The sequence below is a fragment of the Babylonia areolata genome, chromosome 7, assembly GCF_041734735.1.
Source record: "Babylonia areolata isolate BAREFJ2019XMU chromosome 7, ASM4173473v1, whole genome shotgun sequence".
NCBI classification, from domain to species: domain Eukaryota; kingdom Metazoa; phylum Mollusca; class Gastropoda; order Neogastropoda; family Buccinidae; genus Babylonia; species Babylonia areolata.
The window spans coordinates 34,246,551-34,272,909 of record NC_134882.1 but is presented as its reverse complement, the minus strand read 5'-3'; the positions used below and the strand labels follow the sequence as shown (position 1 = coordinate 34,272,909).

General features: G+C 38.0%; 1 protein-coding gene across 1 annotated transcript; it reads left to right on the top strand.

The window, feature by feature from the left end:
- Positions 1 to 463: 463 nt before the first annotated feature.
- Positions 464 to 26,359, top strand: LOC143284238 (protein SDA1 homolog). Its single transcript, XM_076590911.1, has 20 exons — positions 464 to 666; positions 1,159 to 1,263; positions 3,208 to 3,306; positions 3,937 to 4,119; positions 4,815 to 4,880; positions 5,403 to 5,495; positions 6,876 to 6,950; positions 7,902 to 8,009; positions 8,276 to 8,348; positions 9,291 to 9,394; positions 10,358 to 10,415; positions 10,796 to 10,854; positions 12,000 to 12,076; positions 14,130 to 14,227; positions 17,334 to 17,410; positions 18,673 to 18,793; positions 19,335 to 19,611; positions 23,171 to 23,255; positions 25,083 to 25,244; positions 26,074 to 26,359. Exons 1-20 carry the CDS (start codon positions 568 to 570, stop codon positions 26,119 to 26,121), a joined length of 2,067 nt encoding a protein of 688 aa, XP_076447026.1. The 5' UTR covers positions 464 to 567; the 3' UTR covers positions 26,122 to 26,359.

Here is a 26,359-nt window from a genome sequence, read left to right as displayed (position 1 = left end):
ATTTTAGTGGTATAAAACTGTCCACTATTTTCCCCCGAGCTCATTTCGGTGTGAATTATCATACAGTGTGCCACCACTGAATGAAATGTGTTAATCATACTGATGCAGTTTAAAAGGTTTGTTCCATAATCTGAGGAGAGATCCACCAGTTGAATTCTCTTTTTCTGCACAAAAATGTACACATTGGTGGGCAGTCCTAAAATCATTGAGAAATGTCACACACACACACACACACACACACATTATTATTATTATTATTATCACTGTTACTGGTATTGCCGCGTCAACAGTGGAATAACAGGATTCACAGAGAGAGGATTTATACACAGCGGTGGGATAGCTTTCAAGTAAAAATCATAAATTTCCTTCTCCTTTTACCAAATCGCCTAATATTATCAAACAGAATTGTTCTTAAACAGTTATCTGTTACCTTTTGTTACAACAAAGGGGGACAACTAAACAACTTCCTGTTTTCCTCGTGGTGTCAACACGTTTACGAGTGTTGGAGTTGGAAGCATCTTTCACGGATTTGTTTTTCAGTACCAGTCTTCTTATAGTTTAACAACAATGTCAAGGGAAATCGACGATCCACATAAGAGATTACTTACTAATCTCTTACAACTTCAAAATTTGATAAAGAGAGATCCGGATTCATACAAAGAAGAGGTACGGAAAACTAATTTTGCACATGGTCTGAGAATAATTTTCGAAAGTGCATCGTTCTTTAGTATTAGATGGCTTTATCAATTTATGTTACTCTTACCATCTTCTTCTGTGGTATCGATCAATGTCAGAATACGCATCAAAACATGAAAATGAAAATCATCATTTCAGATCCACCCTTCATAAAATAGGGCAAAGGTTGCTGTGTACATTTTCTGGAGTTTAAAGCATGCAGTGAACATTTAGTGGATTTTAGAGCAATGTCTACTAGTTCAGTGAAAAACGAACACACAGATTCAAATATAATTTCGAAAATTACATTTTGAATAAGATGAAGTGTTATTGTTGATGATATGTACTGCGTTTTTTTTATTTTTTATCACACTTGTATTTTAATCTATCAGGACATTGGTTTCATAACATTAAATTGATTAATAGATTGATACTTGTAACAATGATTTAACAGTAAGTTAACTCTCATGGGACAATTTTCAGTTTATGTGGAAATGGGACAGTTTAGAGGACTGCCTGCATGTCTTCAAGATGAACCCAGGCTCATACTCAAAGGAACTGGATGATTTAGTCTCATTTCTTGCACAGGTAAGTGAGCTGAAATATATTTTTCTGTTTTGGTTGAAGCAGACAATAAAGTATTTTGAATTGAATTGTATGTTGAATTAAGGTACAGTGTATCCAATGCATTATTTAGTTCCTGTTGCTGCTGTTCACTGCCTCAACTTAACTATGCTTTCTCAGTTGCATTACTATCATGCTGATTTATCATTAAGAGTAGATTAGAAAAGTAGAGCAACACTGTTAGGCCTCCTCACCTCACCTATGCCTGTTGCCCAGTGTGGGATATAGGCTGCCAACAAGTACGCTTCAGCAACCTTGGTCCTGTGCCTTCCGCTTCAGCTGTCCCCAGGTGTGGTCTGTCCTCTTCATGGCTGCCTCCAAGTCATGACACCTTGTATTTTGTGGCCGGCCTCATTCCTTTTCTCCAAAGGGTTCCAGCTGCGGGCTTGCCTTGGGACACTAGATCAGTAAATGCATGTTTGCAGAGCATGTAACCAATCCATAACACTGTCAAATGTTCATCCATCAAACAAAGTAGATCACTGGATGACAATGGAAAACGTGGACTGCACAGTTACAGAAAAAAACAAGAGCTCAAGAACCACAGGGTTTTTTTTTGGGGGGGGGGGGGGTCTTCTTCTTTTTTTTGGCCAAGGATGTCATCAGACTCAACACTATAGTTCAGCATCAATGGTGCGGTCTCAGTTTTCCCAATGACTTGAAAATGTTGATTTAGATCATTGACACTATAGCTTTTCCAGCTCTAGTCTCACTCTGTCTTAGAGTTAGAAGGTAACCCAGGCGCAAAAATCTCACATTGGCCTGCATGCCTCTGAATTTAATAGATTTTTTGTACAACCTACCAGTCATCAATGACTGAGTGAGTGACATTAACCACAACAAAACAAAAACAAAATTGTTCTTTCTTTTTAAAGTTTGATATAGTAGTACCACATGAAATATTTGGGGCTCAAAACACCCACCCATCCAATTGTTCAGTACAATTAAAATTTCCATTGAAGTGGAAATACATTGATTATCCACTAAACAGATGTCATTGGGCAAACCAATTTTGACAGTTCAGTGACTGGATGAGCTTTCAGCTTCTGGGCAGACCAATCACTCTGCCTGCCTCTCCTTTTCACTTTAGTTTAAGTTTCTTTAACATATCCACCTGCACTGCCTATTGAACCTCATCAGTGTGCAGTCTCACTGAGACAAGGCGATTTTTACTTTTGAACAAATGCATCAGCACAGAAACAATAGATTATCCCAGTTCCCATTATTTCTCCCTCTCAAGTTAGCGCCTTTTGTGTAGCTTGTAGAGCATGCCATCGTTTTGCACATTGTGAGCAACTTTGGCCTTGAATATTTCATATGTTTATAGGCCTAGTTTAGACCAGTCAGCAACATATCACACTTCAAAGTTGTGTTTACCAGCTGTCCGAGTTATCATCCTTTATGTTCAACTTGAGAAAAACAAAAGGAGGTGATTGGAGACTTTCACCAAAGAAAAGATCCATCTCTTTACTTAAAGAGGGCAAGTGGAAATTCACGGGGTGAAGAGGGGAGTGACAAGCACTGTGGTATGCATGTATCGTGACAGTAAGTTGAATAACACTAGCAGTTTTTGCTTTACATCATTCTGCAAATGCGAGTTCTAAAATAAGATATTTTCATAAAAATTAAAATCAATTACATCCATTATTTATAGTATATTATTAATTGAGATTTTATCCTTGTTGTTAAATAGACAATTTTTTTCTGAATTTGTTCACAAAAAAGTACTGAAAATAACTTTCTTTAAGACAGTATTGCTGACTGTCTGCTTAAATTGATTTGATTTTCATATATACATGTTAACTATAAAGAAATCTATAAGGTAACATAAGGTCAACCAGTGTTAGTGTTGCCAGTGTTAGACTGCCATTTGACAAAATACCACTGCCTTTTATTTTCCTGTTCCAGGTGTCTCACTGTTACTCTGAAGAACTGAAGGATTTTCCAGAAAAGATACGAGAAATTCTACAGTCCCATGCCACTGTTCTGGAGCCTACGATGCGCATGGTAAGACCTATGACAATGTAACTGGTCATTCAGGCATATTTCTGTCTGTCTGTCTTTCTTTGTAGGGGGTGTGGGGGTGTGGGTGACAGTAATTTCAGAGAGATGACTAAAAAAAAAAAAAAAGTTTTACTGGATGAACTTATTGAAACCGAAATAGAGTTGGATTATCAGAGATACCTGTTTTTGATATAAAGCGCAGTGAGCCTGCTCTTGAAAGTGGGGAACAGCGCTATGTAAGCCTCCATATAATTATTATTAGTTAAGTGAACAAAGCAGAAAAGAAACACTTCTTCTGCCTGTCCATCTTTTTGTCTATCTCTGTATGCCTCTCTTTCTATTTTTTCTCTGTGTTTCTTCCTCTGTCTTCTGTTTCTTTCATTCTGTCTGTGCAGTAATGTAACTTTTAGCTGTTCCCATAATAAACAAGTATTAGATGGAAATTTAAAAAGTGGGGGTTGGGGCTTTACTGAGTGAGCATGGTGAACTAAATAGCTGTAAAGTGTAATACCCTATTGGTTCTTTGTTTTGCTTTATTTTAATGGAAAGAGCATATTATATGTTTTAAACCCTCTTCTTATAATGGATATTGTGTTGTTATTGTATTTTCGTGGGGTTTTTGTCTGTTTCCAGAGCTTTGTGAAAGCACTGATCATGTTACGGAATAAAGGCCTGATCGAAGCCACAAGCATTCTGGAGTTGTTCTTCAGATTGTTTCGCTGTCAGGACAAGCTCCTTCGCAAAACGATCTTCAACTACATCGTCCATGACATCAGAAACATCAACGCCAAACACAAGAATGTCAGGCTGAATACGGTGAGCTGGAAAATTGCAAGAGGCGAGAGAAAAGCAGAAAGAAGGCTTTTATGCATACTTGGGTGCATTAACTGACAATAATTGAATAATAATAATTCCTGTTTTACTAGCGCCATGGACTGGCAGCACTGTCATGACTATGGAACGTATGCTGGTTGAAACTGTCCTTAGCAAATTTGGAATTACTTCTTACATATTTTATTTTTGAAAATTATCAGGCATCTTTATCTGATTCATGATACATACACATGTTGAAGCTTGAGCTTAGTCAGCCTTTTATTACTGGCTTTGCTATTTGGTCAATCTTTTTTTTCTTTTTTTTTTCAGAGTCAGATTGGCAGAATCTGTTTTGTGGTAAAGGAATAATGTGTTAGCTTACATTACATCTGAATATTTTGTCTTAGTTGTAGCCACATATGCTTACACTCTGTGTCTGACATTGGGTTTGTATATCTTACACCACGGACATGAAATCAGCATGATAACTGATCAGAAAGAGCAACAAACTTATTTATTTGCTGTTAATGATACAATAGTACTGTATGAAGTTGTGAGTGCAGTCATGTTAATTACAGTCTGGTCAGTGTACCTGTCTGATGATGAATATTTGATTATTTCTAAGAGATTTTTATTGTTTCATCTTATCCTGGTACCAAGCATATGTAATCCTTTTTTTTTTTTTTTTTTTTTAATAGACTCTGCAGAACTTCATGTACACAATGCTGAGAGACAACAATGCTGTTGCTGCCAAGATGTCTTTGGTAAGTTAAAAAAAAAACAAAAAAAACAACAAAAAAACAACTTTTGTCTGGTCGATCATTCTGTGTTTAAGTGTTTTGAGATTGTGTGTTGACAAGTTCTTATTTTTTCTATGTATATATATATATATATATATATATATATATATATATATATATATATATATGCTTGTGTTTCTGTTTCTTTTTCTGCAAGAAATATTTATACTGTATAAAACTATAATTCAAATTACATCTGCAGCAAAGCTTATATCAGCTGAAAATCCTTGATTGCACATACTAGGGTTTCTTTGTTATCCAAGTAATAGATTGCATGTATATCTTTATACAATGGCAATACATATGTTACTGTCTGTATGCATCAGCATTTCGCATAAGAACTAACATTTGTTGAAATGAATATTATTTATTAACAATGGCAATGCATATGTTACTATCTGCTTCAACATTTTGCATAAGAATGACATTTGTTGAAATGAAAAACAAAATCCTGTATATGCCACAACACTGTCGCTTGTGTTACAGGATGTCATGATTGAACTGTACAGAAGGAACATTTGGAAGGATGCCAAGACTGTCAATGTGATTGTCACAGTTTGTTTTTCCAAAGTCACCAAGGTAAGTTTAGTGTGTTTCATCATGACATAACCTTTAGAGGACTACTGTAAACACATGTACATGGTAACCTGTTAATTTTTTTTACTTCCATTGTTTTTACTATTTTTAAACGTACACATGTTCATATGCCTTGAACGATCAGGATGTGTGTGTGTGTCTACATCTTGTGTGGAGTGGATGTGGGTTTGTGGGATGGAGTTGGAACGGGATGATCTGTGCATGCGGGTGCATTTGTGTGTTTTTAGTATGCATGTGTCATTGCTCTTTTTATTGTAAAACGCCCAGGGATTTTGTATCATTAGATTGGACGTACCAAATGCCCTTTTATCATTATTATTATTATTAACCTGATGTGGAGAGCTGTTGTTGCTGTCAGTGTTGTTTTTAATTTCCTTTTCAGTTTATGTCTGTGCTGGATGGTGCAAATTATGTACTTTCCCCAGGAAGAGCAGCCTTATTTTCACTTTGTAGGAATCTTGTTATGACAAAAACCTTATAGGATATAAAACATAATTCAGTACAATACTGTACTATGTAATACCAATGCAGTGAAATGCGTCATAATGCGGTGCCATACTGATAGTTACACCTGTTTAGAGAACCCAGTGTGTACCTTGCAAACTGCTCAGTGTGACTGACAGCACTGTACTGTGGTGAACTGAGGCACTGAGGGATACTTGAAGTTTTCTCATAGTATCATAGTATCAGTAGCTCAAGGATGCGTCACTGCGGTCGTTCAAATCCATATACGCTACACCACATCAGCCAAGCAGATGCCTGACCAGCAGCATAACCCAACGCGCTTAGTCAGGCCTTGAGAAAAATAAATAAATAAATAAAATAAAATAAAATAAAACAAAATAACCAAAAAATAATAGATAATAAAATAAAATAAATCCAAAAAATAAAATAATAAAATAATGACAAAAAAATAAAATAATGATAATAATAATTAAAAATAAATAAATAAATAAAATAAATGAAAATAATAGATAAATACATAAAATTACTACTACGAATAATAATATTTATAAGGTGCAAAATCTTGATGAAGTCAACTCTAAGCGCACAAAAAATGTTTACTATGGAAACACAGGAAGTAAAAGGGTTGGGGGGCTGAGGGGGGGTTAGGATATGTCAGTCACAAAGGGCTAGTGGTAAGTCAGTATTCAACAAAATACTGAATGAATTAATGAAAGGTCACTTGGTGAGTGGTTGTTGATCAACTGGTCAGTCCAGCATATTACATATTCAGGGGCATTAGCACATTCCCATGCTCCTTGTTGTAAATATATTTGCAAAGAAGATTCTGCTCGACTTATCAGAGAGGATTCATTATTGTTTCATCATTGTTTGTTTGCTGTTCCATGTTGTTTTCAGATCCTTGTTGCTGCTTTGAAATTCTTTCTGGGTAGAGACCCAACTGAGGAGGACAACAGTGATAGTGAAGATGAGGTAAAAGGTTGAAATGTTTTTACAGTGAAGATGAGGTAAAAGGTTGAAATGTTCTTACGGTGAAGATGAGGAAAAAGGTTGAAATATTTTTACAGTGAAGATGAGGTAAAAGGTTGAAATGTTTTTACTTTATGGCATTCTTCATGGTGATTACAACACCAGAGAATACAAAGTTCTGGTCTTTTTTATTTATTTTTTATTATTTTTTTTATTGCTGTTGTTTTTTGTTTTGTTTTTGTTTGTTTCTTTTTGTCATAGAAAAAGGTCTTGCTGAATAACACCCTTCCTTAAGAAGGTTTTATTAGAACTGTGGTGAAACAAAATTGTTTTACAACCAAAACAAAATCTCTTATAAGTTGTCTACAAAGGATTTTTGCCTGTAGATTTATCTGTGTTTGGTTCAAAGTTTAAATTGTTTGAGCTTCTTCTGGAAAATAGATATTAGTTAATACAAATTTTCAGATATGTCATCTACAGTGGATTTTTGCATATAGAATGATCTGTGGTTGTACAAAGTTTGCATATTTTCCTTTGGAAAATATATATTCATATGAACAAGTTGTCTTCAACACAAACTTTGTGTGGCAGAAACCTGCAGGGGAATTACATGGGATGTTCTTACAGTTTATCAATACAGTCAGTTTGATTCAGGGCAATTTGCGAGGTCTGTATATGATACCATGATAGCTGTGACTATGAAAAGCTGGAATTAAACCAGGGTTTTAAAGTTGTGACTATAAACTTAACAAAACTGAAATTAATCCAGTTCTTAATTGTGAAATTTACAAAGCTGAAATCAAACCAGGTCTTGATATTGTGACTGTGAACTTTACAAAGCTGAAATTAAACCAGGTCTTAAACAAACACTTGGTTTATCTTGGTTTAGGCATAGTTTTTTAAAATCGTTTTTCGTTGTTGTTTTTATTCTGTATTCAATTTCCTTGTGTACAGAAACAAGCCCCGCAGAAGAGCACAAAGGAAATCATGCTGGCACACAGAGTGGGAAAGAAATCCCGAAAGCGGCAGAAAAAACTGGACAGAGCACTTCAGATGGCAAAGGTACTTGTGAATTATGTGCTGTGAACACAGAATTTGTTGTTTGATATTGGCTTATGCTGTTTTTTTTCAAGAAGTGTGTTGATGAAAATGTACATTGTGTGTGTGTGTGTGTGTGTGTGTGTTGCACTGTTTTGTGTAGCTGATAACATTCACAAAATGTACATCAGTAGGAGATGTCTTGTTTTCATGTACTGATAAAGAATGGTTTTGATGTGGAAGACTGATTCAAACTTTTTATTTTCGTCTTCTGTTGTTGTTTTTTACAGAAACGAAAAAAGAATAAAGAGAAGGCTGAAGTGTTTGATACCACTGCTTTGAGACTGATTCATGACCCACAAGGTAAGATAATAGAGTGCAGTTTAATCAGTGTGATTGAGAAATAAGGCAGGAAGGTTACGTGTGTTTAAAAAAGAGTATAGTAAAGTTCAGTTAAATTCTATTTGAAAAGAGATAGAAAATGTTTTGGTTTTTTCTTTGATTTTCTTTTTCCCCCTTTGATTTTTTTTCTTCTTTTTTTTTTTTTTTTAAAAGAAACAGGTAAGGTCACATTGTGCATTGAAGAGTGTGTGAAAAAGAGTGTGTGAAAAAGCTACAGGAATACAAAGTGTCTGACAGACATTTTGCTGTGGAGCAAAAACAAACAAAAAAATGTGGGTAATCATTATTCAGCAGATTCTACCACATAAAAAAAAATGTCATTGTGCTGAGTTTTGAATAATATATCAATCTGATGATATGTTAATGAACAGGATTTATTTCATATGCACTGATTTTAAGGGTCAATACTAAAGGGAATCAATATTCTTATCTTGATTTAGATCTTACTTGGACTGAACCAGACATGGGTGATTAGGTCTTTTTATGCTATTTACGATAGTTTAGTGCTGCAGCCTTTGGGGCTAGTTGGCCTTTGGGAACCATCCCAACACTGTCCTAAAACCCTCTTGGCCGAGAGAGTGGGGATGTAACTTGGGCAAGACACTCTCCACTATAATCAAATTCTTGCCCAGATAGTTGGGAGAGCAGTTCCCCCCTGTGCTGTTCTGATGGTCATGCTCAGACATGACTATCATACAATATTTTGTACTTGAGTCAAATTTTACGTGGACTGGGCAAGACATCAGTGAATTTACCTCTTGTTTACATTGTTTTAATTGACCTTTCCACTCTATTTTGGGTTCTCTTCAACAGGTTTTAAGAACTGACAGGTGTTGCGCCCTAAAACAGCCTGTGTGTGGACAGCTAACCTATAAGCAACATGGTTTTGATTTGACTGTGCAGGTTTCAGTGAAAAGTTGTTGAGCCAGCTGGAGCGAACGACGGAAAGGTTTGAAGTGAAGCTGATGATGATGGACTTGATCTCCAGGCTGGTTGGAGTTCATCAGGTGGGGCGTGTTTTGATCTTTTATCTTCTTCTTTTTCGTTCATGGATTGCAACTCCCGTGTTCACTCTTATGTCCACGAATGGGCTTTTACATGTATGACCATTTTTACCCTACCTTTTAGGCAGCCATACTCCATTTTCAGGGGTGTGCATGCTGGGTATGTATAGCCATCTGAACGTTGACATGGATTACAGGATCTTTAAGTGAGTGTTTGATCTTCTGCTTGAGTATACACAAGAAGGGGGTTTAGGCACAAGCAGGTCTGCACATATGTTGACCAGGGAGATCGGAAAAATATCCACCTTTTACCCACCAAGTGCCATTACCGAGATTCAAACCTGGGACCCTCAGATTGAAAGTCCTTAACACTTTAAGTTAACCACTCGGCTATTGTGCATGTCGACCTCATTTGTTTATTGGCTGCTTTGGTGCTCGTTTATCTGTGTGTGTAGTGTGTATGCAGTGTGTGTGAGTATGTGTGTGTGTGTTTGTGTCTGTGTGTGTGTTTGTGTGTGTGTGTGTGCATATTTTTCTTATCAGTACAACATGAGATAAAATGTAATATTGAGCACATTTCTTAAAGATGAAATACACAGACACTCTAAAAAAAAATTAATTCATTACCACTTTCAGTCCATCACGTTTGTTGAAATTCAAGACTGTTCTTGGTTGAGCTCAATAATTTGTGTGTGAGTAATTTCCTTTTTAATTAAGCATAGGCAGTTGTGAAGTTTGTGTCTTTTCTAGAACTAAATGCTGGGACATGTTCAGAATAGTGAACATTTTTATGAAACCTGTTAACTGAAATTTTCTATTGGTGTTATTCTTTCATAATGTATTTTCATACTTTCAGAATTTCTCTTTTAAGAAAATACAACTGTAAACAGAATTTTGTAAGAGGATATGGAAATGATAATTTCATCACTTTGTGGTGTGTGTTTTTTTTGTTTTGTTTTTTTGCAGTTGCTGTTGGAGAATTTTTATCCATTCCTGAAGCGATTTTTGCAACCTCATCAGAAAGGTTAGGGTTTTTTGTTGTTGTTGTTGTTTTGCATTATTTCGTGATCATATTTTGTTCTTTCATTAGATTTTATTCCTGGTTTGTGTGTTTGTAAATGAATGTGTGCGTTTCAGAGAGACAGACAAGAATGAGCAAGGAACCAGAAGTCAGTGTGCATGGGTGTGTGTGTGTGTGTGTGTGTGTGTGTGTGTGAGGGAAAAGAAGAAAGAGAAAATGAAGTACAGTCCTGTTTGCAATGTCCTGCAGTCTCAACATATTCATTAGACTAGAGTTGACTTAGTGTGTGGAATATGTGTCGCACGGGGTAAAAGAACAAAATTAAAAACTTTCCTCTTCACATTCTTATAACTCCTGTATTTTTTGTTGTTATTGTTGAACAGAGGTCACCAAGCTGCTTTTATATGCAGCACAGGCCAGCCACGAGTTGGTGCCTCCAGAAGTAAGTACTGATTGAATTGGTTTTACTTCATAGTTGTATAGTTTAGCTTCTTCAATACAAAATTATTAAGTTTTCTATTCAAACTTGAAATGAGCATTGTTGAGGAGATGGCTTGACAGGAAAGTTCTCTGTTGTCCTTTTTGTATTGCCTTGCGTTTGAACAACGACAACAACATTTTATTGTTTTCATATTTTTACCTCCATTTTGTCAAATTTGGTCTGTTAGGGTGCTTGACGTGTAAGCAGCCCTGCCCCCCTGTCGGGATGCCGGGGGTCTTTCAGTATAAATAGCATCCCCACCTTCTGGAAATCCTGTGCTCAAATTTCCTTTTTTCTATCACTCTCTTTGTTTCTGCCTTTTTTTTCTTTCTTCACTGTTGTCTCCTTTTTCTGCCTTCCCAGTCCATTCCCCTTTCTTTTTACAAGCAAGCCTTAACACTTTTTTCTCTTTTTCGCAGTCTTTGATGCACAATCTGTGCTGTTTTGCTCTGGCGATTAGATGGTGAGATGTAAACACTGAGATGGGCACTAGCTGCCCATTCTGCAGTGTTATTTGCCTACATGGCCTTTTTATGTATTTTTCTGTTTGGCTTTGAAATTTCCTTTTTTTTTCCTTTTTTATGATTTTTTTTGTAATCTGGGGATGATAAATTAAGCAGAAGGGCTGGCATCCTCAGCATGGCCTTGTCTTATTTGCCATAAGGAGCAAAATGGTTGGGATACTTCATCATGAACTGTGTTTTGTGGGTTTATCTTAATGTTTTTTGTGGGGTTTTTTTGTAGATGTGACAGTTTTGTGTTGACGCGGTTGAGCATTTGTATGGTTTGACAGTCCTGATATGGCCCTGTGCAGTCAGCTGGACTATAAGCAACAAGAATAAGGATAAAATATACAACCCTGTAAAACATGATCAAACTATTTGAACTTGTAGCATAACTGTTGAAGTACCAGGTATTGTCAAAGGGGTGATTGAAGGTCAGTGCTGTTTATTGTTGTTGTTGTTGGGGTTTTTTTTTCAACCTATTCTTTTATTTCAAAAGATACAGAAACTCCAAGGTGTGTACTGTGCCTTTAAGTGTCAAACATCATCTGACTGACTGCTGGCCGTTGATTTGATTTGATTTGATTCTTGGTGTTGTTTCAGGACTTGGAGCAGGTCCTGAAGACTATAGCTGACAACTTTATCACAGAGAGAAACTCCAGCGAGGTCATGGCAGTGGGGTAAGTGTGTATGTGCATCCGTCAGTCTGTCTGTCTTTGTGAGTCTTTGTGTCTGTGCGTTTGTTGAACAGCTGCACAGAATATAAGGAAGGTACTGTTCAAATTATTTGCACTGTTTCCAAACATCACAGGTGTAGAGTTGATTGTTTGACTATAATGATAACACAACAACAAAAAACAAAAAGCAAAAAAAAGCATGAATGGGCCATTGCCATTGTTGTATATATGGTGTGAAACAAAGCTGAAACAAAACAGCTAAATTTAGTTCATTCACAAGTTACTCAGAGTATGGAAGACAGAAATAATAACCATGACATATGATGTTAAAAGAATAATTATTAAGATTTTTTTTTCTTTCAGACCAGTAAATGTGCTGAAAGGCAAATTGGTTGTGATTATTTGTTCTGATCTTTATTCAGATTTCCACTGATTCTGTGTATGGACCATTTTTACTTAGTCATAAACCATCTATTGCTTGTTTAAAGTTCCTCCTTCTCTTGTGTTCATTGGCTGCAATTTCCACATACACGTGTTTGTACAAACGGGCTTTTACATCCATGACCCCCCGTCCATCACCCCACCACAGTGACAGCTTTTCCCCATTTGGAGGTGTTCATGCTGAGATGTACTTGTTTCCATTCTCTACTGAAGGCTTTTTTCTTTATTGCAGAATCATTGAATCCTGTGTGGAGCAATGCTTGGATGTCAGCATTTGTTAATGAAAACACTGCCCATATTCTTAATTATGCATGAACAACAAGCAAAGGTAGCTTACTTCTACAGCAAGTCTAATTGTGTCCACACATGTCAATTTGGAGGGAGAACCCTTCATTTTCGGTATATTTTTTTGTTTTTTTCCTTATCAGTATGACATGAAAGATTGCCGAGGCTGTAAATTCCCTTGAGTTGAATGGGTTAATGTGTGTATTTGATGCTCTAAAGCAGAAAACAACAACAACAACAACAATAATACATATATAAAGATATTTCTATATGGATATATGTATGTATGTAAACTTTTAATTACACATACTTAACCGTGACCCAACTAGTGCAGACTCCGGCAGGGGTCTGACATTCCTGCCTGTGCAAACTACTATCCACCTATGCGGAGAAAATGAAACTACGGCCGATAACCTCCCGGAAGTAGGTAACCTCCCCTTTGTCCCGCTGGCTAACGCCCTCTTTATGCTCTATATGCATATACGCATAGAAGATACAGGCACTATTAGGTTTGCATGTCTGTTGACCAGGGAGGTCAGAAAAATCTCCAGCCTTAACCCACCAAGAGCGATGACAAAGGTTTATTTCAAATCCAGCACTCTCAGATTTAACGCTTTACCACTCAGCTGTTGCCCATGTCATTTAAACTTCCAATAAGAATTATTTTGTCTTGAACATGAAACTGATTGACAAATCAGCAAATGTGACCATCCGCTGTGGCGAAGTGGTTGGCACCACAACCTAGTTAACAAGTGGGAGGAGGCAGGTTCAAGCTCAGTCAGAGTTGGTGTTTTTTCTGAGAGATATAGAAAACAAAACCTTCCATTCTGGGGCACAAAAAAAGCAGAAAACAACAACAACAACAACAATAATACATATATAAAGATATTTCTATATGGATATATGTATGTATGTATATAAGTTGAGTGTTGGCCTACTGATAACACGTCCGCTTAGGAAGCAAGAGAATCTGAACGCACTGGTTTGAGTCCCTTAGTCGCCAGTATTTTCACATTCTCCAGGAGACCTTGAGTGGTGGTGTGGACGCTAGTTTTTTGGGATGAGACAATAAACCTAGTTCCCGAGTGCAGCATGTAAAAGAACCCACAGCAACAAAAAGATTGTGCCTGGTAAAATTCTGTAGAAAAACACTCTTCGATAGGAAAACAAATAAAATTGCAGGAAGAAAAAGAAAGAAAGAAAAAAGGTGGCGTTCTCAGTGTAGTGACGCGCTCTTCCTGTTGAGAGCAGCCCGAATTTCACACAGAGAAATCTGTTGTGACAAAAGAGTAATACAGTCCAATACAATACAATGTATTCACTTGTGCAGTTTGAACTCGGTGAGGGAGATCTGTTCACGTTGTCCGCTGGCCATCTCTGAGGCTTTACTGCAGGATCTGGTTCAGTACAAGACTCACAAAGACAAAGGTAACAATGACTTTGTGGACTGTGAAATGTATTCAGACTCACAAAGATAAAGGTAACAATGACTTTGTGGACTGTGAAACGTATTCAGACTTACAAAGACACAGGTAACAATGACTTTGTGGACTGTGAAATGTATACAGACTCACAAAGACAAAGGTAAACAGTGACTTTGTGGACTGTGAAACGTATTCAGACTCACAAAGACAAAGGTAAACAATGACTTTGTGGACTGTGAAACGTATTCAGACTCACAAAGACAAAGGTAAACAATGACTTTGTGGACTGTGAAACGTATTCAGACTCACAAAGACAAAGGTAACAATGACTTTGTGGACTGTGAAACGTATACAGACTCACAAAGACAAAGGTAAACAGTGACTTTGTGGACTGTGAAACGTATACAGACTCAACAAAGACAAAGGTAAACGGTGACTTTGTGGACTGTGAAATGTATTCAGACTCACAAAGACAAAGGTAACCATGACTTTGTGGACTGTGCAACGTATTCAGACTCACAAAGACAAAGGTAAACAGTGACTTTGTGGACTGTGAAACGTATACAGACTCAACAAAGACAAAGGTAAACAGTGACTTTGTGGACTGTGAAACGTATTCAGACTCACAAAGACAAAGGTAAACAGTGACTTTGTGGACTGTGAAACGTATTCAGACTCACAAAGACAAAGGTAAACAGTGACTTTGTGGACTGTGAAACGTATACAGACTCAACAAAGACAAAGGTAAACAGTGACTTTGTGGACTGTGAAACGTATTCAGACTCACAAAGACAAAGGTAAACAATGACTTTGTGGACTGTGAAACGTATTCAGACTCACAAAGACAAAGGTAAACAGTGACTTTGTGGACTGTGAAACGTATTCAGACTCACAAAGACAAAGGTAACCATGACTTTGTGGACTGTGAAACGTATACAGACTCACAAAGACAAAGGTAAACAGTGACTTTGTGGACTGTGAAACGTATACAGACTCAACAAAGACAAAGGTAAACGGTGACTTTGTGGACTGTGAAACGTATTCAGACTCACAAAGACAAAGGTAACAATGACTTTGTGGACTGTGAAACTTATTCAGACTCACAAAGACAAAGGTAAACAGTGACTTTGTGGACTGTGAAACGTATACAGACTCACAAAGACAAAGGTAAACAATGACTTTGAGGACTGTGAAACGTATTCAGACTCACAAAGGTAACAATGACTTTGAGGACTTTGTAACGTATTCAGACTCACAAAGACAAAGGTAACAATGACTTAGTGGACTGGAAACGTATTCAGACTCACAAAGACAAAGGTAACAATGACTTTGTGGACTGGAAACGTATTCAGACTCACAAAGACAAAGGTAACAATGACTTTGTGGACTGGAAACGTATTCAGACTCACAAAGACAAAGGTAACAATGACTTTGTGGACTGAAATGTATACAGACTCACAAAGACAAAGGTAACAATGACTTTGTGGACTGTGAAACGTATTCAAACTCACAAAGACAAAGGTAAACAATGACTTTGTGGACTGTGAAACGTATTCAGACTCACAATGATGAACACCATGTAACTAAATCCCTGGTCCTACACCATGACTGATTTTGCCTGATGATGACTGAGTGGATTATGAAGTGTATAATGTTTACCATGATAACTCTTTTCAATATAGATTATGGCCAGCTAAGTTGAAACTGTATTGTAAACTGTGTACATTTAAAAAAAATGTGCATGCATTGTATTTTGGGTTGTTGTTGTTTGTTTTTGTTTTTTTACTTCATTATAGACTTATTGAGCTTATCAAAAACAAAGAAGAAATAAAAGCTGTTGTCAGAAAGTATCTGTACACTTCAAATGAGGCATTTAAAAAAAAATAATATGATTTTGAATTTTAATCCAAATTATGAATGTGCATAACTGTGGAAAGTTTTCAGTCTTCATGTGACCCTTTTTGGTCTGCTGGGCTATAAATGTTGTAAGTTAAAAAGAAATGTGTTCTGAAAAGTCCTGTGTCACAAAACTAAAAATGCTGCCATTCATTCTTATTTATTCTTTGTTTTATACATTCAGTGTACTGTTTGATTCTCTTTTTTGTTATTAAATCTGGAGATGATGTCATAAGGTTAACAGCAATAGCAATGAAATTGAAAATGTTTAAAGCACTTATCAACAAGATCACTTTGTTGAAATGTGTTTATCAGTTACAGGTCAAAACATGTTGATGAGCTATATGCGGCATGATTTGATTTAATGTGAATAAAAAGAAAAAAAGTAGCTACATTTATTCAATAAAGTATGAGAATACATGCTCACATAAAGATACACACACAAAAAAACACATGCACACGCATACATACGCACTTGCACACACATGCACTCACACATGCACACACACATGCATACATACGCACTCGCACACACATGCACTCACACACGCATACATACGCACTCGCACACACATGCGCTCACACATGCACACACACACGCACACACACACACACACACACACACACAGCAAATTGGCAAGACACCATTCCAAACCCATCTTCCTGACTTTCCTCTCCCAGCAACAAAGCATTCATGCACACAACATCCATTTTCTGGATAAACACATATGACAGTAGACTGTGTCTGTTACAAAAGACCGAAATGATACTGGTGTGTTTTTTCACAGACCAGAAAATGTTCAATATTCTTTTTCTCTTTTTTTTTTTTTTTTTTTTTTTTTGTTAGATAGTAATCCAGGAAGCATTACTCAATTTTCCAAATCACATCATCTGTGTGGAAGCTTGTATGTTTAATGTTGGATGATTGTGACGAAATGTCGAGAATTTTTCTTGAACTTCAGTATGAGCATCTGTTATTGCAGCGTGGTGTGAGCATCTGTTTTACTGCAGTGTGGTGGTGTATGAGCATCTGCTATTGCAGTGTGGTGTGTGCATGTATACATTCATTCTTCTTTGTTTCATTGCACTTGGTAATGTTATCGATCAGCTGAGACTAGCAGGCCTTCCTTTGATATTCTCGATCAACTCAGACTAGCAGGCCTTCCTTTGATATTTCTTAATTTTGGGGGTATTTTTTAATTATATTTTTACAGCTGTCATGATGGCCGCCAGATCCCTGATCCAAGTGTATCGTCATAGCAACCCTGAGCTGCTTCACAAGAAGGACCGGGTATGGTGTTTATGTCATAAGTACAGAATGTTGTATTATGTTTTTAATTTATTCTATTTTTATCTTGTCACAATACTTTCCTCAGAGTGAAATCCAGGCAGCGTCCTCCCAGGGAGAGCATGTCACCACAGTGTAACGCCACCTTTTTTTTTTTCTTTTTTGTGTGTGTTTAAATGCATGTTTTAAACGTCAGTGTTTACATTTCGTCAGGCCTCCCACACTCAGCTCACCTCTTCACAAGATAGCTCCACTCCCCTGCCTCTTCCTTGTCTTCAGTTTTAGAGTTACGCATGCGTGTGAACGACTGGTGTGAAAGCGCTTAGATTTGTTTCTGCACAAGATTCAGCGCAATATGAATACTATCATTATTATTATTATTATTATTATTATTATATTGTACAGCGCACTTGAGCATGTTTTACATGGAAAGGCGCTTTATAAATTATTATTATTATTATTATTATTTTTTTTGTTTTCCTGTCTGCAGGTGTATTTGTCTTTCTGTCAAAGTGGATTCTTCTTTATGATTAAGCGTGTTGGGTTATGCTGCCGGTCAGGCATCTGCTTGGCAGATGTGGCGTAGCGTATATGGATTTGACTGAATGCAGTGACGCCTCCTTGAGCCACTGATACTGATACTGATGTGCCAGGGTTATCTATTTTGTTGCAGTGGGTTCTTTAACGTGTTTTTTTTAGTGAATACTGCACACCAGACCTTTATCATCTCATCCAGATGACTAGCACCCACTCCACCACTCACTGGTCAGAATTTTGTTGGACTCGAACCCATGGACACTGGCTACTTAGTCAGGTGCATTGCCACTTGACCGCAGCTCCTTGCTCACTGCATATACTGAAAGTGAATGGCAGAGTAACAAAGAGAGGATGAGAACATGAAATATGACTTCTTTTTTTTCTTTTTTTTTTAAGTCAAAATTGTGTGCATAATTTCTTCTTCTTTTTTTCTTTCTTTTTTTTTCTTTTTTTTTGTCAATTTTTGTAATTCATTTGTTATTCCATTTATTTGTCGATCGTTATTGTTCAGGAACCAGGCTGAATTCAGCTGTCACCTTATGAAAGTGGATGTTGCACAACTCATTTTTTTTCCCATAAAGAAAAAAAGAATTGGCACCTTGATGACAATCCTCCATTTCAAATGATAATATCACTCCTTAAACAGTGTTTATATTAGGAGTATTCACCAGTTGAAACAGTCATTTACTGCTGAAACATACTGATAGTTATCTGTGATTTTGTCACAGGGTAAACCAACAGAGGCTACAAAGGAACGGAAGATCCTTGGATACGGAGAATCGGAAACTCACGAGTTCATCCCTGGAGCTGACATTCTGCTGAAAATGGACCAGCAAGAACAAGAGCAAGGTGAAATAAGATGGCTGTTGAGTTGGTTTGTTGTTGTTGTTGTTGTTTTCTGTAATGATTTTATTCCAGGAAAATTAATCATGGTTTCTGTATTTGTTCATGAGTTCTGTTTGTAGCTTCATTTTTTTTTTCTTTTTATGTTTTATAAACAATAATAATATTGTCAAGCATCTGCTCCCTTCCCTTTTTTTTTTTTTTTTCCAAAACAAATAAAATGTAGCCAATACAGATCAGTCTGCACACTTTGACACCTTGAAACTGAAACTCAAAGATTTCAAAGATGATTTCAATGTTTTCAAAGAAATTTAATCCTTTTGCCCCTTTTGAGGCGTGGAGGATACAATAACAATACATACTCATTGAATCACAGCTTCAGTCCAAAACGCAAACACGCACACCCACGCAAGCACACACACACACGCTAATGATGATTTGCAACAAAACAAATCAAACTTAAACATACTGACAAGTATGTTTTAGATGTAACAAAAGTTACACAACCTTTCCAAGTTTCCAACTAAACGCTGTTCTTCCTCATCAGAGGAATGGGAGTCAGCCAGTGAAGACGAAGACATGGACGACGACAGCGACGGATGGATCGATGTCCACCACTCCTCCGATGAGGAGGAAGAGAAAGAGGTCACGCCCCAAGAGGCAGAGGACCGGAAGAAACTGGCGCAGGAGGTGTCTTCCACCCGCATCATGACGCAGGAGGACTTCAGACGCCTGCAGCAGAGTCAGCTGGCCAAGGAAGCCGGGATCAAGACCAACGTAAAGTCCAGAAAGCGCAAGAGACCTGGAGACGCTTCACAAGACAGGTGAGCGTTTGGTGTGGAATTCTGTGGCTTGTGTTTGAAGGTGAGGATGTTTACTTTGGTGCGGAATCTCGTGGCTTTTGTTTGAAGGTGAGGCTTTGGTGCAGAATTCTGTGGCTTGTATTAGAAGGTGTGGCTTTGTTGTGGAATTCTGTGGCTTGTATTAGAAGGTGGGGCTTTGTTGCAAAATACTGTGGCTTGTATTAGAAGGTGAGGCTTTGGTGCAGAATTCTGTGGCTTGTATTAGAAGGTGGGGCTTTGTTGCAAAATACTGTGGCTTGTATTAGAAGGTGAGCCTTTGGTGCAGAATTCTGTGGCTTGTATTAGAAGATGAGGCTTTGGTGCAGAATTCTGTGGCTTGTATTAGAAATTGAGGCTGCTCACTTTGGTGCAGAATTCTGTGGTTTGTATTGGAAGGTGAGGCCCAGGTGCAGAATTCTGTGACTTGTGTTCAAAGATGAAGCTTTGTTGCAGAATTCTGTGGTTTGCATTAGAAGGTGGGGGCTTAGCTGCGGAATTATGTGGCTTGTATAAGGTGAGGATGTTCACTTTGGTTCAGAATTCTGTGGCTTGTATAAGGTGAGGATGTTCACTTTGGTTCAGAATTCTGTGGCTTGTATAAGGTGAGGATGTTCACTTTGGTTCAGAATTCTGTGGCTTGTATAAGGTGAGGATGTTCACTTTGGTTCAGAATGCTGTGGCTTGTATAAAGTGAGGATGTTCACTTTGGTTCAGAATTCTGTGGCTTGTATAAGGTGAGGATGTTCACTTTGGTTCAGAATTCTGTGGCTTGTATTAGGTGAGGATGTTCGCTTTGGTGCAGAATTCTGTGGTTTGTATTGGAAGGTGGGGCTTAGGTGCAGAATTCTGTGGCTTGTATTAGAAGTTGAGGCATAGGTGCAGAATTCTGTGGCTTGTATTAGAAGGTGAGGTTTAGGTGCAGAATTCTGTGGCTTGTATTAGAGTGAGGTTTAGGTACAGAATTCTGTGGTTTATATTAGAAGGTGAGGCTGTTCACATAAGTGAAGAAATCTGTGGTTTCAAGAAGATTCCAAACATTGTTGCCCTTCCTCCCTCCCACCTCTCTCTCTCTCCATCTCTCTCTCTCTCTCTCTCCCCATCTTTATTTCTCTCTCTCCATCTCTCTTTCTTTCTGTGTCTCTCCAAAGTGAGAGAAATTGTGGGATTGTGAGAAATTGTGGTCGTTCCCCTCCCACGTTTTCTCTCAATTGCGAGAAATCATGTGGTGCACCCACAATGTGTGAGAAACTGTGGGAAGTGCCCCTTATTTTTATCAAAAATATTTCCATTGTCATCGGAATTGGTTTCTTGTCTTTTCCCAATGCAAATCTAAGAGAAAAATGAGAGAGATAAAAAGAAAAAGGGGGGCGACGACAACGATCATGAAAATGACACTGGCATTAGGGAAGACATCAACAGTAATGAGACTGAAACACAACTACTTACTGTATTTTACGTGGGATGGATCATTGGAATGCATCGACCTCAAATTCAACATCAGAATTGATAGCAAGCAACGAAATTCAGGCAATGTGTATAACTCAAACAGAAATATAATATAATATAATGTAATATAACTTAACATAATATAATATGATATAATATAGAATGACATAACATAACATGAATCGAATCTTTCCTGGATGTTGGGAACAAAATCAGATGATTCAACTTCGTACATAAATGTGACAGCAAAAAATGTGTTTCACTATGCTTTTCCCTCACGTTGGGCATGTGAAAGCTGGACCAAATAGTTTTGATCTTTGTTGTTGTGATGCAACCTTTTCTGTCACCTTTATTTAGAATGTTCTTTATTTCATGCTTGCTCATTTGTTCATCTGTTTGTGTCAGCATCCTTTCGCAGGCAAGATTGCACTGCAAATAGAATCTCAGTTTCACAGAAGACACTTAGAACATGAAAATATTTTAAAACAGAGTGAAAGAAGACCAAATCAACCAGCCTAGCAAACACACATAAGGAAACACACAAACACACACACAGACACACACACACACACACACACACACACACACACACACACACACACACACACACACACACACACACACACACACACACACTCACTCACTCACTCACTCAATCAATCAATCAATCAATCAATCATTGACATACACATACATTCACACTTTCTTTTAAACCAGTATTGTGCCATCACTTTCACCGTCTTTTGTTGATGTCTTTGCTAACGCCACTGTCATTATCATGATCATCGTTGTTGTTTCCCCCATTTCTCGTCTCTTTTTATCTCTCATTTTTCTCATAGATTTGCATTGGGAAAAGACAAGGAACCACCTCCGATGATAAAAGAAATATTTTTGATAAAAATAAGAGGCACTTCCCACGATTTCTCGCAATTATTGAGAGAAAACGTGGGAGGGGAACGACCACTATTTCTCGCAATCCCACGATTTCTCTCACCACGATTTCTCGCAATCCCATGATTTCTCCCAAAGCGAGAGAAATCGTGAGATTGCTAGAAATCATGGCCTTACACCCCCTTTCCCCCTCTCTCTCTCTCTCTTACAGGCAGAAAGCCTTGTTCAAGATTTGAAAAATTCCTTTCTCCCTCCCTCCATCCTTCATTCTCCCTCCTTCCCTCCCCCCACACTCCCCTCTCTCTCTCTCTCTCTCTCTCTCTGTCACAGCTGTTCAAACAGACAGAAAGCCGTATTCAAGAAGATTCCAAACATTCCTCCCCTGCATCCTTCTCTCCCTCTGTCTCTGTCTCTCTCTCTGTCTCTCTCTCCTTCTCTCTGTCTCAGTCTCTGTCTTTAACAAACACAGGTGTACAGAAAACGTGGGAGGGGAACGACCACTATTTCTCGCAATCCCACGATTTCTCTCACTGCGATTTCTCGCAATCCCATGATTTCTCCCAAAGCGAGAGAAATTGTGAGATTGCTAGGTCAGGCATCTGCTTGGCAGATGTGGTGTAGCATATATGGATTCGTCCGAACGCAGTGACGCCTCCTTGAGCTACTGAAACTGAAACTTGCTAGAAATCATGGCCTTACACCCCCTCCCCCCCCCCCCTCTCTCTCTCTCTCTCTCTCTTACAGGCAGAAAGCCTTGTTCAAGATTTGAAACATTCCTTTCTCCCTCCCTCCATCCTTCATTCTCCCTCCTTCCCTCCCCCCACCCCCTCCCCCCTCTCTCTCTCTCTCTCTCTCTCTCTCTGTCACAGCTGTTCAAACAGACAGAAAGCCTTATTCAAGAAGATTCCAAACATTCCTCCCCTCCATCCTTCTCTCCCTCTGTCTCTGTCTCTCTCTCTCTGTCTCTCTCTCCTTCTCTCTGTCTCAGTCTCTGTCTCTAACAAACACAGGTGTACATGCAGGCAGATACCCTCTTCAAGAACATTCCAAACATTCTTCCCCTCTCTCCTTCTCTGTGTGTGTGTCTGTCTCTCTCTCTTAGAGATTGTGATCTTAGTCAAGGGTCAGCTGGTAGCTGTGATAATGATGTGAACACTTGAGGGATAAATAAAACATGTCATTTTGTTTTTGTTTTTTGTTTCAGAGGAGAGATGCCCAGTTTAGGTGACATTGAAAACGTTCACAAGAAGCGAGCTCATGACCGAGATTCTCGACTTTCCACTGTCATGGTGAGTGCTTTCTTTCTTTACGTTTTTTTTTACTTTTCATCTTGGATATGTGATTTTATTACTGTGTATAACACGTTTTTACAGAGTAATGAATGTATTTTATTGTATTGTATAACACTTCTTTAGCAAACTAATAAATATATTTAACTATGCTGCATGACACTTCTTTACAAACTAATAAATGTGTGTTTTATACCTGGTAATATTTCTTGAATATTAGATGAATTCTGCACAAGAAATGTCCTCTTCTGTATTTGCTGTCTGTGTTTCTGGCTGTGATGTTCTATTCCTTTCTTGTTTTCTGCCGTGTTGGTCAGTGTACCTGTATGTTTTTTCTTCTTTTTTTAAAAAAAATCTTTTTCTGGACTTGATAATTGGGCACTCTGGCTTTTTTTTTTGCTTTTTTTTTTTGTCTTTTTTTTCTTGTTTTTGTTGTCGGTTGTATATACATATTTGTGATATTATGATATACAATTTTGTGTGTTATGTATAAATTAAATGTGTTCAGGTTATTTTCAGTCCTCTGGTGAGAAACTGACGGAATGATGAACTTCAGAGGCATGTCTTTGGTTTATTTGAATGAATGTTACTTTTTTTGCACATGGTTTTCTTTTCCAAGGTTTGCTTTTTGTTGGGTTTTTGTTTTTTTTCATGTTCTACAACATCTGTATTGACAGTGTTTCTAGTCCTGTGTTTGTTTTTTCAGGTTGTGCAACATCTGTATTGATGGTGTGTCTGGCCCTGATATGACCCTGTGCAGTCAGCAAGGCTTAGAGCATCAATCGTAAATAGATAAATAAGTGGATAAATGAATGACTGGTTTCTCACTTGTAACATATCACTTTTTGTCTCCGCAGTTAACAACAGAAATTTAGGCTGTTCTCTCCAGGGAGAGCATGTCACCACAGTGCAATATCACTTCCTTTTTTTTTTTCTTCTTTTTTTAATGTGTGTGTGTTTCTGGAAGTGTATTTTGTATTACTATGAAAGTGGGTTTTTTTCTGCGACAGATTTCTGCAGTGGACATCCCCCTTTAGTTGCCGTGGCTTGTTTTATTTGTGCTATGTGCTATGCTGCACACAGGACCTGGGTTTATCATCCAAAAGACTAGCACCCAGACCATCACTCAAGGTCTTGCATTGAATGGGGAGTTTAGGAGGTGAGGGGCTGAGGGACCCAAACCCATGGACACCCCTTTCCTAGTCAGGCGCATTATCACCAGGCCACTGCTCCACTGTTCTGATATGAATGGCCCTGTGCACTTGGCTGGGCTGTATGCAATAAATTTATCGTTTGGTGTCATATACAGTACCATGTCAAACTGATGCAAACTAGGCCTGTCGGTTTGCTCTGCTTGGCCAAATTTTGCATGGCTAACAGTGAAAAGATGCCCCGTCTTGCCCGGTCCACTCTTAGCCAATCAAACGCTTCTAAAAGCTACAAGCGCTGAATCACGCCATCTTGTCAGGTTTACGCTCTGTCTTGTCTAACGGTTTTTTTTGGGGGGCCATTAAGCATGTTTATTTGGCCTTATTTTTTTGCATGCGGCGTGATTTTATTGTATTCTTACCTTCTGTGTACTCAGTTTAACTCTGCCCCCTCAAATCGTACCTTTTTTCTGACTCTCAGTCACTCTTGTCTATCCTTTCTCTTTTGGGCCTCGGATCTTTCGCTGGGTGCTTAGCGTGGTGACCATGCCTCGTCAGTCATCCCACAACGGCAGAAACCATGATGCTGGGATCAGCTGCATGCAGCAATTATGAATAAATTTATCAATGAATGAAATTCAGTGAATTAGTGATGACTTCTACACACTGTGTGTTGCAGGCGGGCAGAGAGGGGCGGGGCAAGTTCAGCGTGGGTCAGCAGCGCATGAACCCACACGCCAGCACCACCAACAAGGAGAAGAAGAAGAACAAGGCCTTCATGATGATCAAGCACAACGTCAGGATCAAGGAGAAAAAGAAGAGATCTTTCAGGGACAAACAGGTAAAAAAATTTTTTTTTTTTTTTTTAACGATTTAAAAATAAAACAAAAACTGTTGTACTGCTGCTGGAAAGATTTTGTGTTTGTGTGTGTGTTCGCAAGTGTGGGATTTTGTTTTGTTTTTGTTTTTGTTCTGTTTTGCTACTGTCAATCGCATACATCTTCACACCTGTGGTCCTCAGCATTTCCTGTTAGCTTGCTGACACAGTAAACACAACGAAATGGTCTTTGTTTCCTACGATTTTTTTTTTTTCTGGATGGAGAGGGGTATGGGGGCAGTTGTTTTTTCAAGTGGGAAAGCCAGTTGGAAAGTCACATATGGTTAAAACCATTGTGAAAACATCTTTCAGAGCTGTGGTACTGAAATCCATCAATACTGAATCTTTTTAGATATATATATTATATTTATTTTTCTGGGGGGGGGGGGGGTTGTATGTGTTTTTTTGTTGTTGTTGGTTTTTTAGGGGTCTTGGAGAAGGGGGTAGAATGAGCTGAGAGGTATGTAACTGAAATTATTTCCTATACCAAAGACACTGTCAGGTATTTCTCTTGTGTGTGTGTGTGTTGGAATTTATGTTTATGAATAAGGAATAATAATTAATATCTTTCAGTTGTGACGTTTCCTTGCAACATTGTCTTGAAGTGCAAGGCAGTAAAAGATTTTTCACATGTCTTTGCTTGTACCATATATGAAGTTGAAAACAGCATTGGCACAGTTAGCCAATTTGTTATAACAATATAACAAATCTTGTATAACAATATGTTGTTTTTTCTGTTTCATATTCTTTACTAACACTGAACTAATTATGCAGTGCTTGTTCCTCATTTCAGATTGCATTGAGGAATTCTCTACTGAAGCAGCAGAAGAAGAAGAAATAAAGTTGGTGCCGTTCAGTTTCCTGTCCGCTGAGAAATGTTTCAGCAGAGAACAGTGATTCTTTAGAAACTGGTCTGTACGGACACACATGGATCAGGTGTGTGGGAAAGAGCACACTGCTGGTCACTCATGCTGCTGTTTGATGAGTGATGTGATGTGAACACCTAGGTTGTTCAGGTGTTTAGTGTAAAGTGAATATGATGACAAATAAATGAATGAACAGTCATTGAAAAATACAAA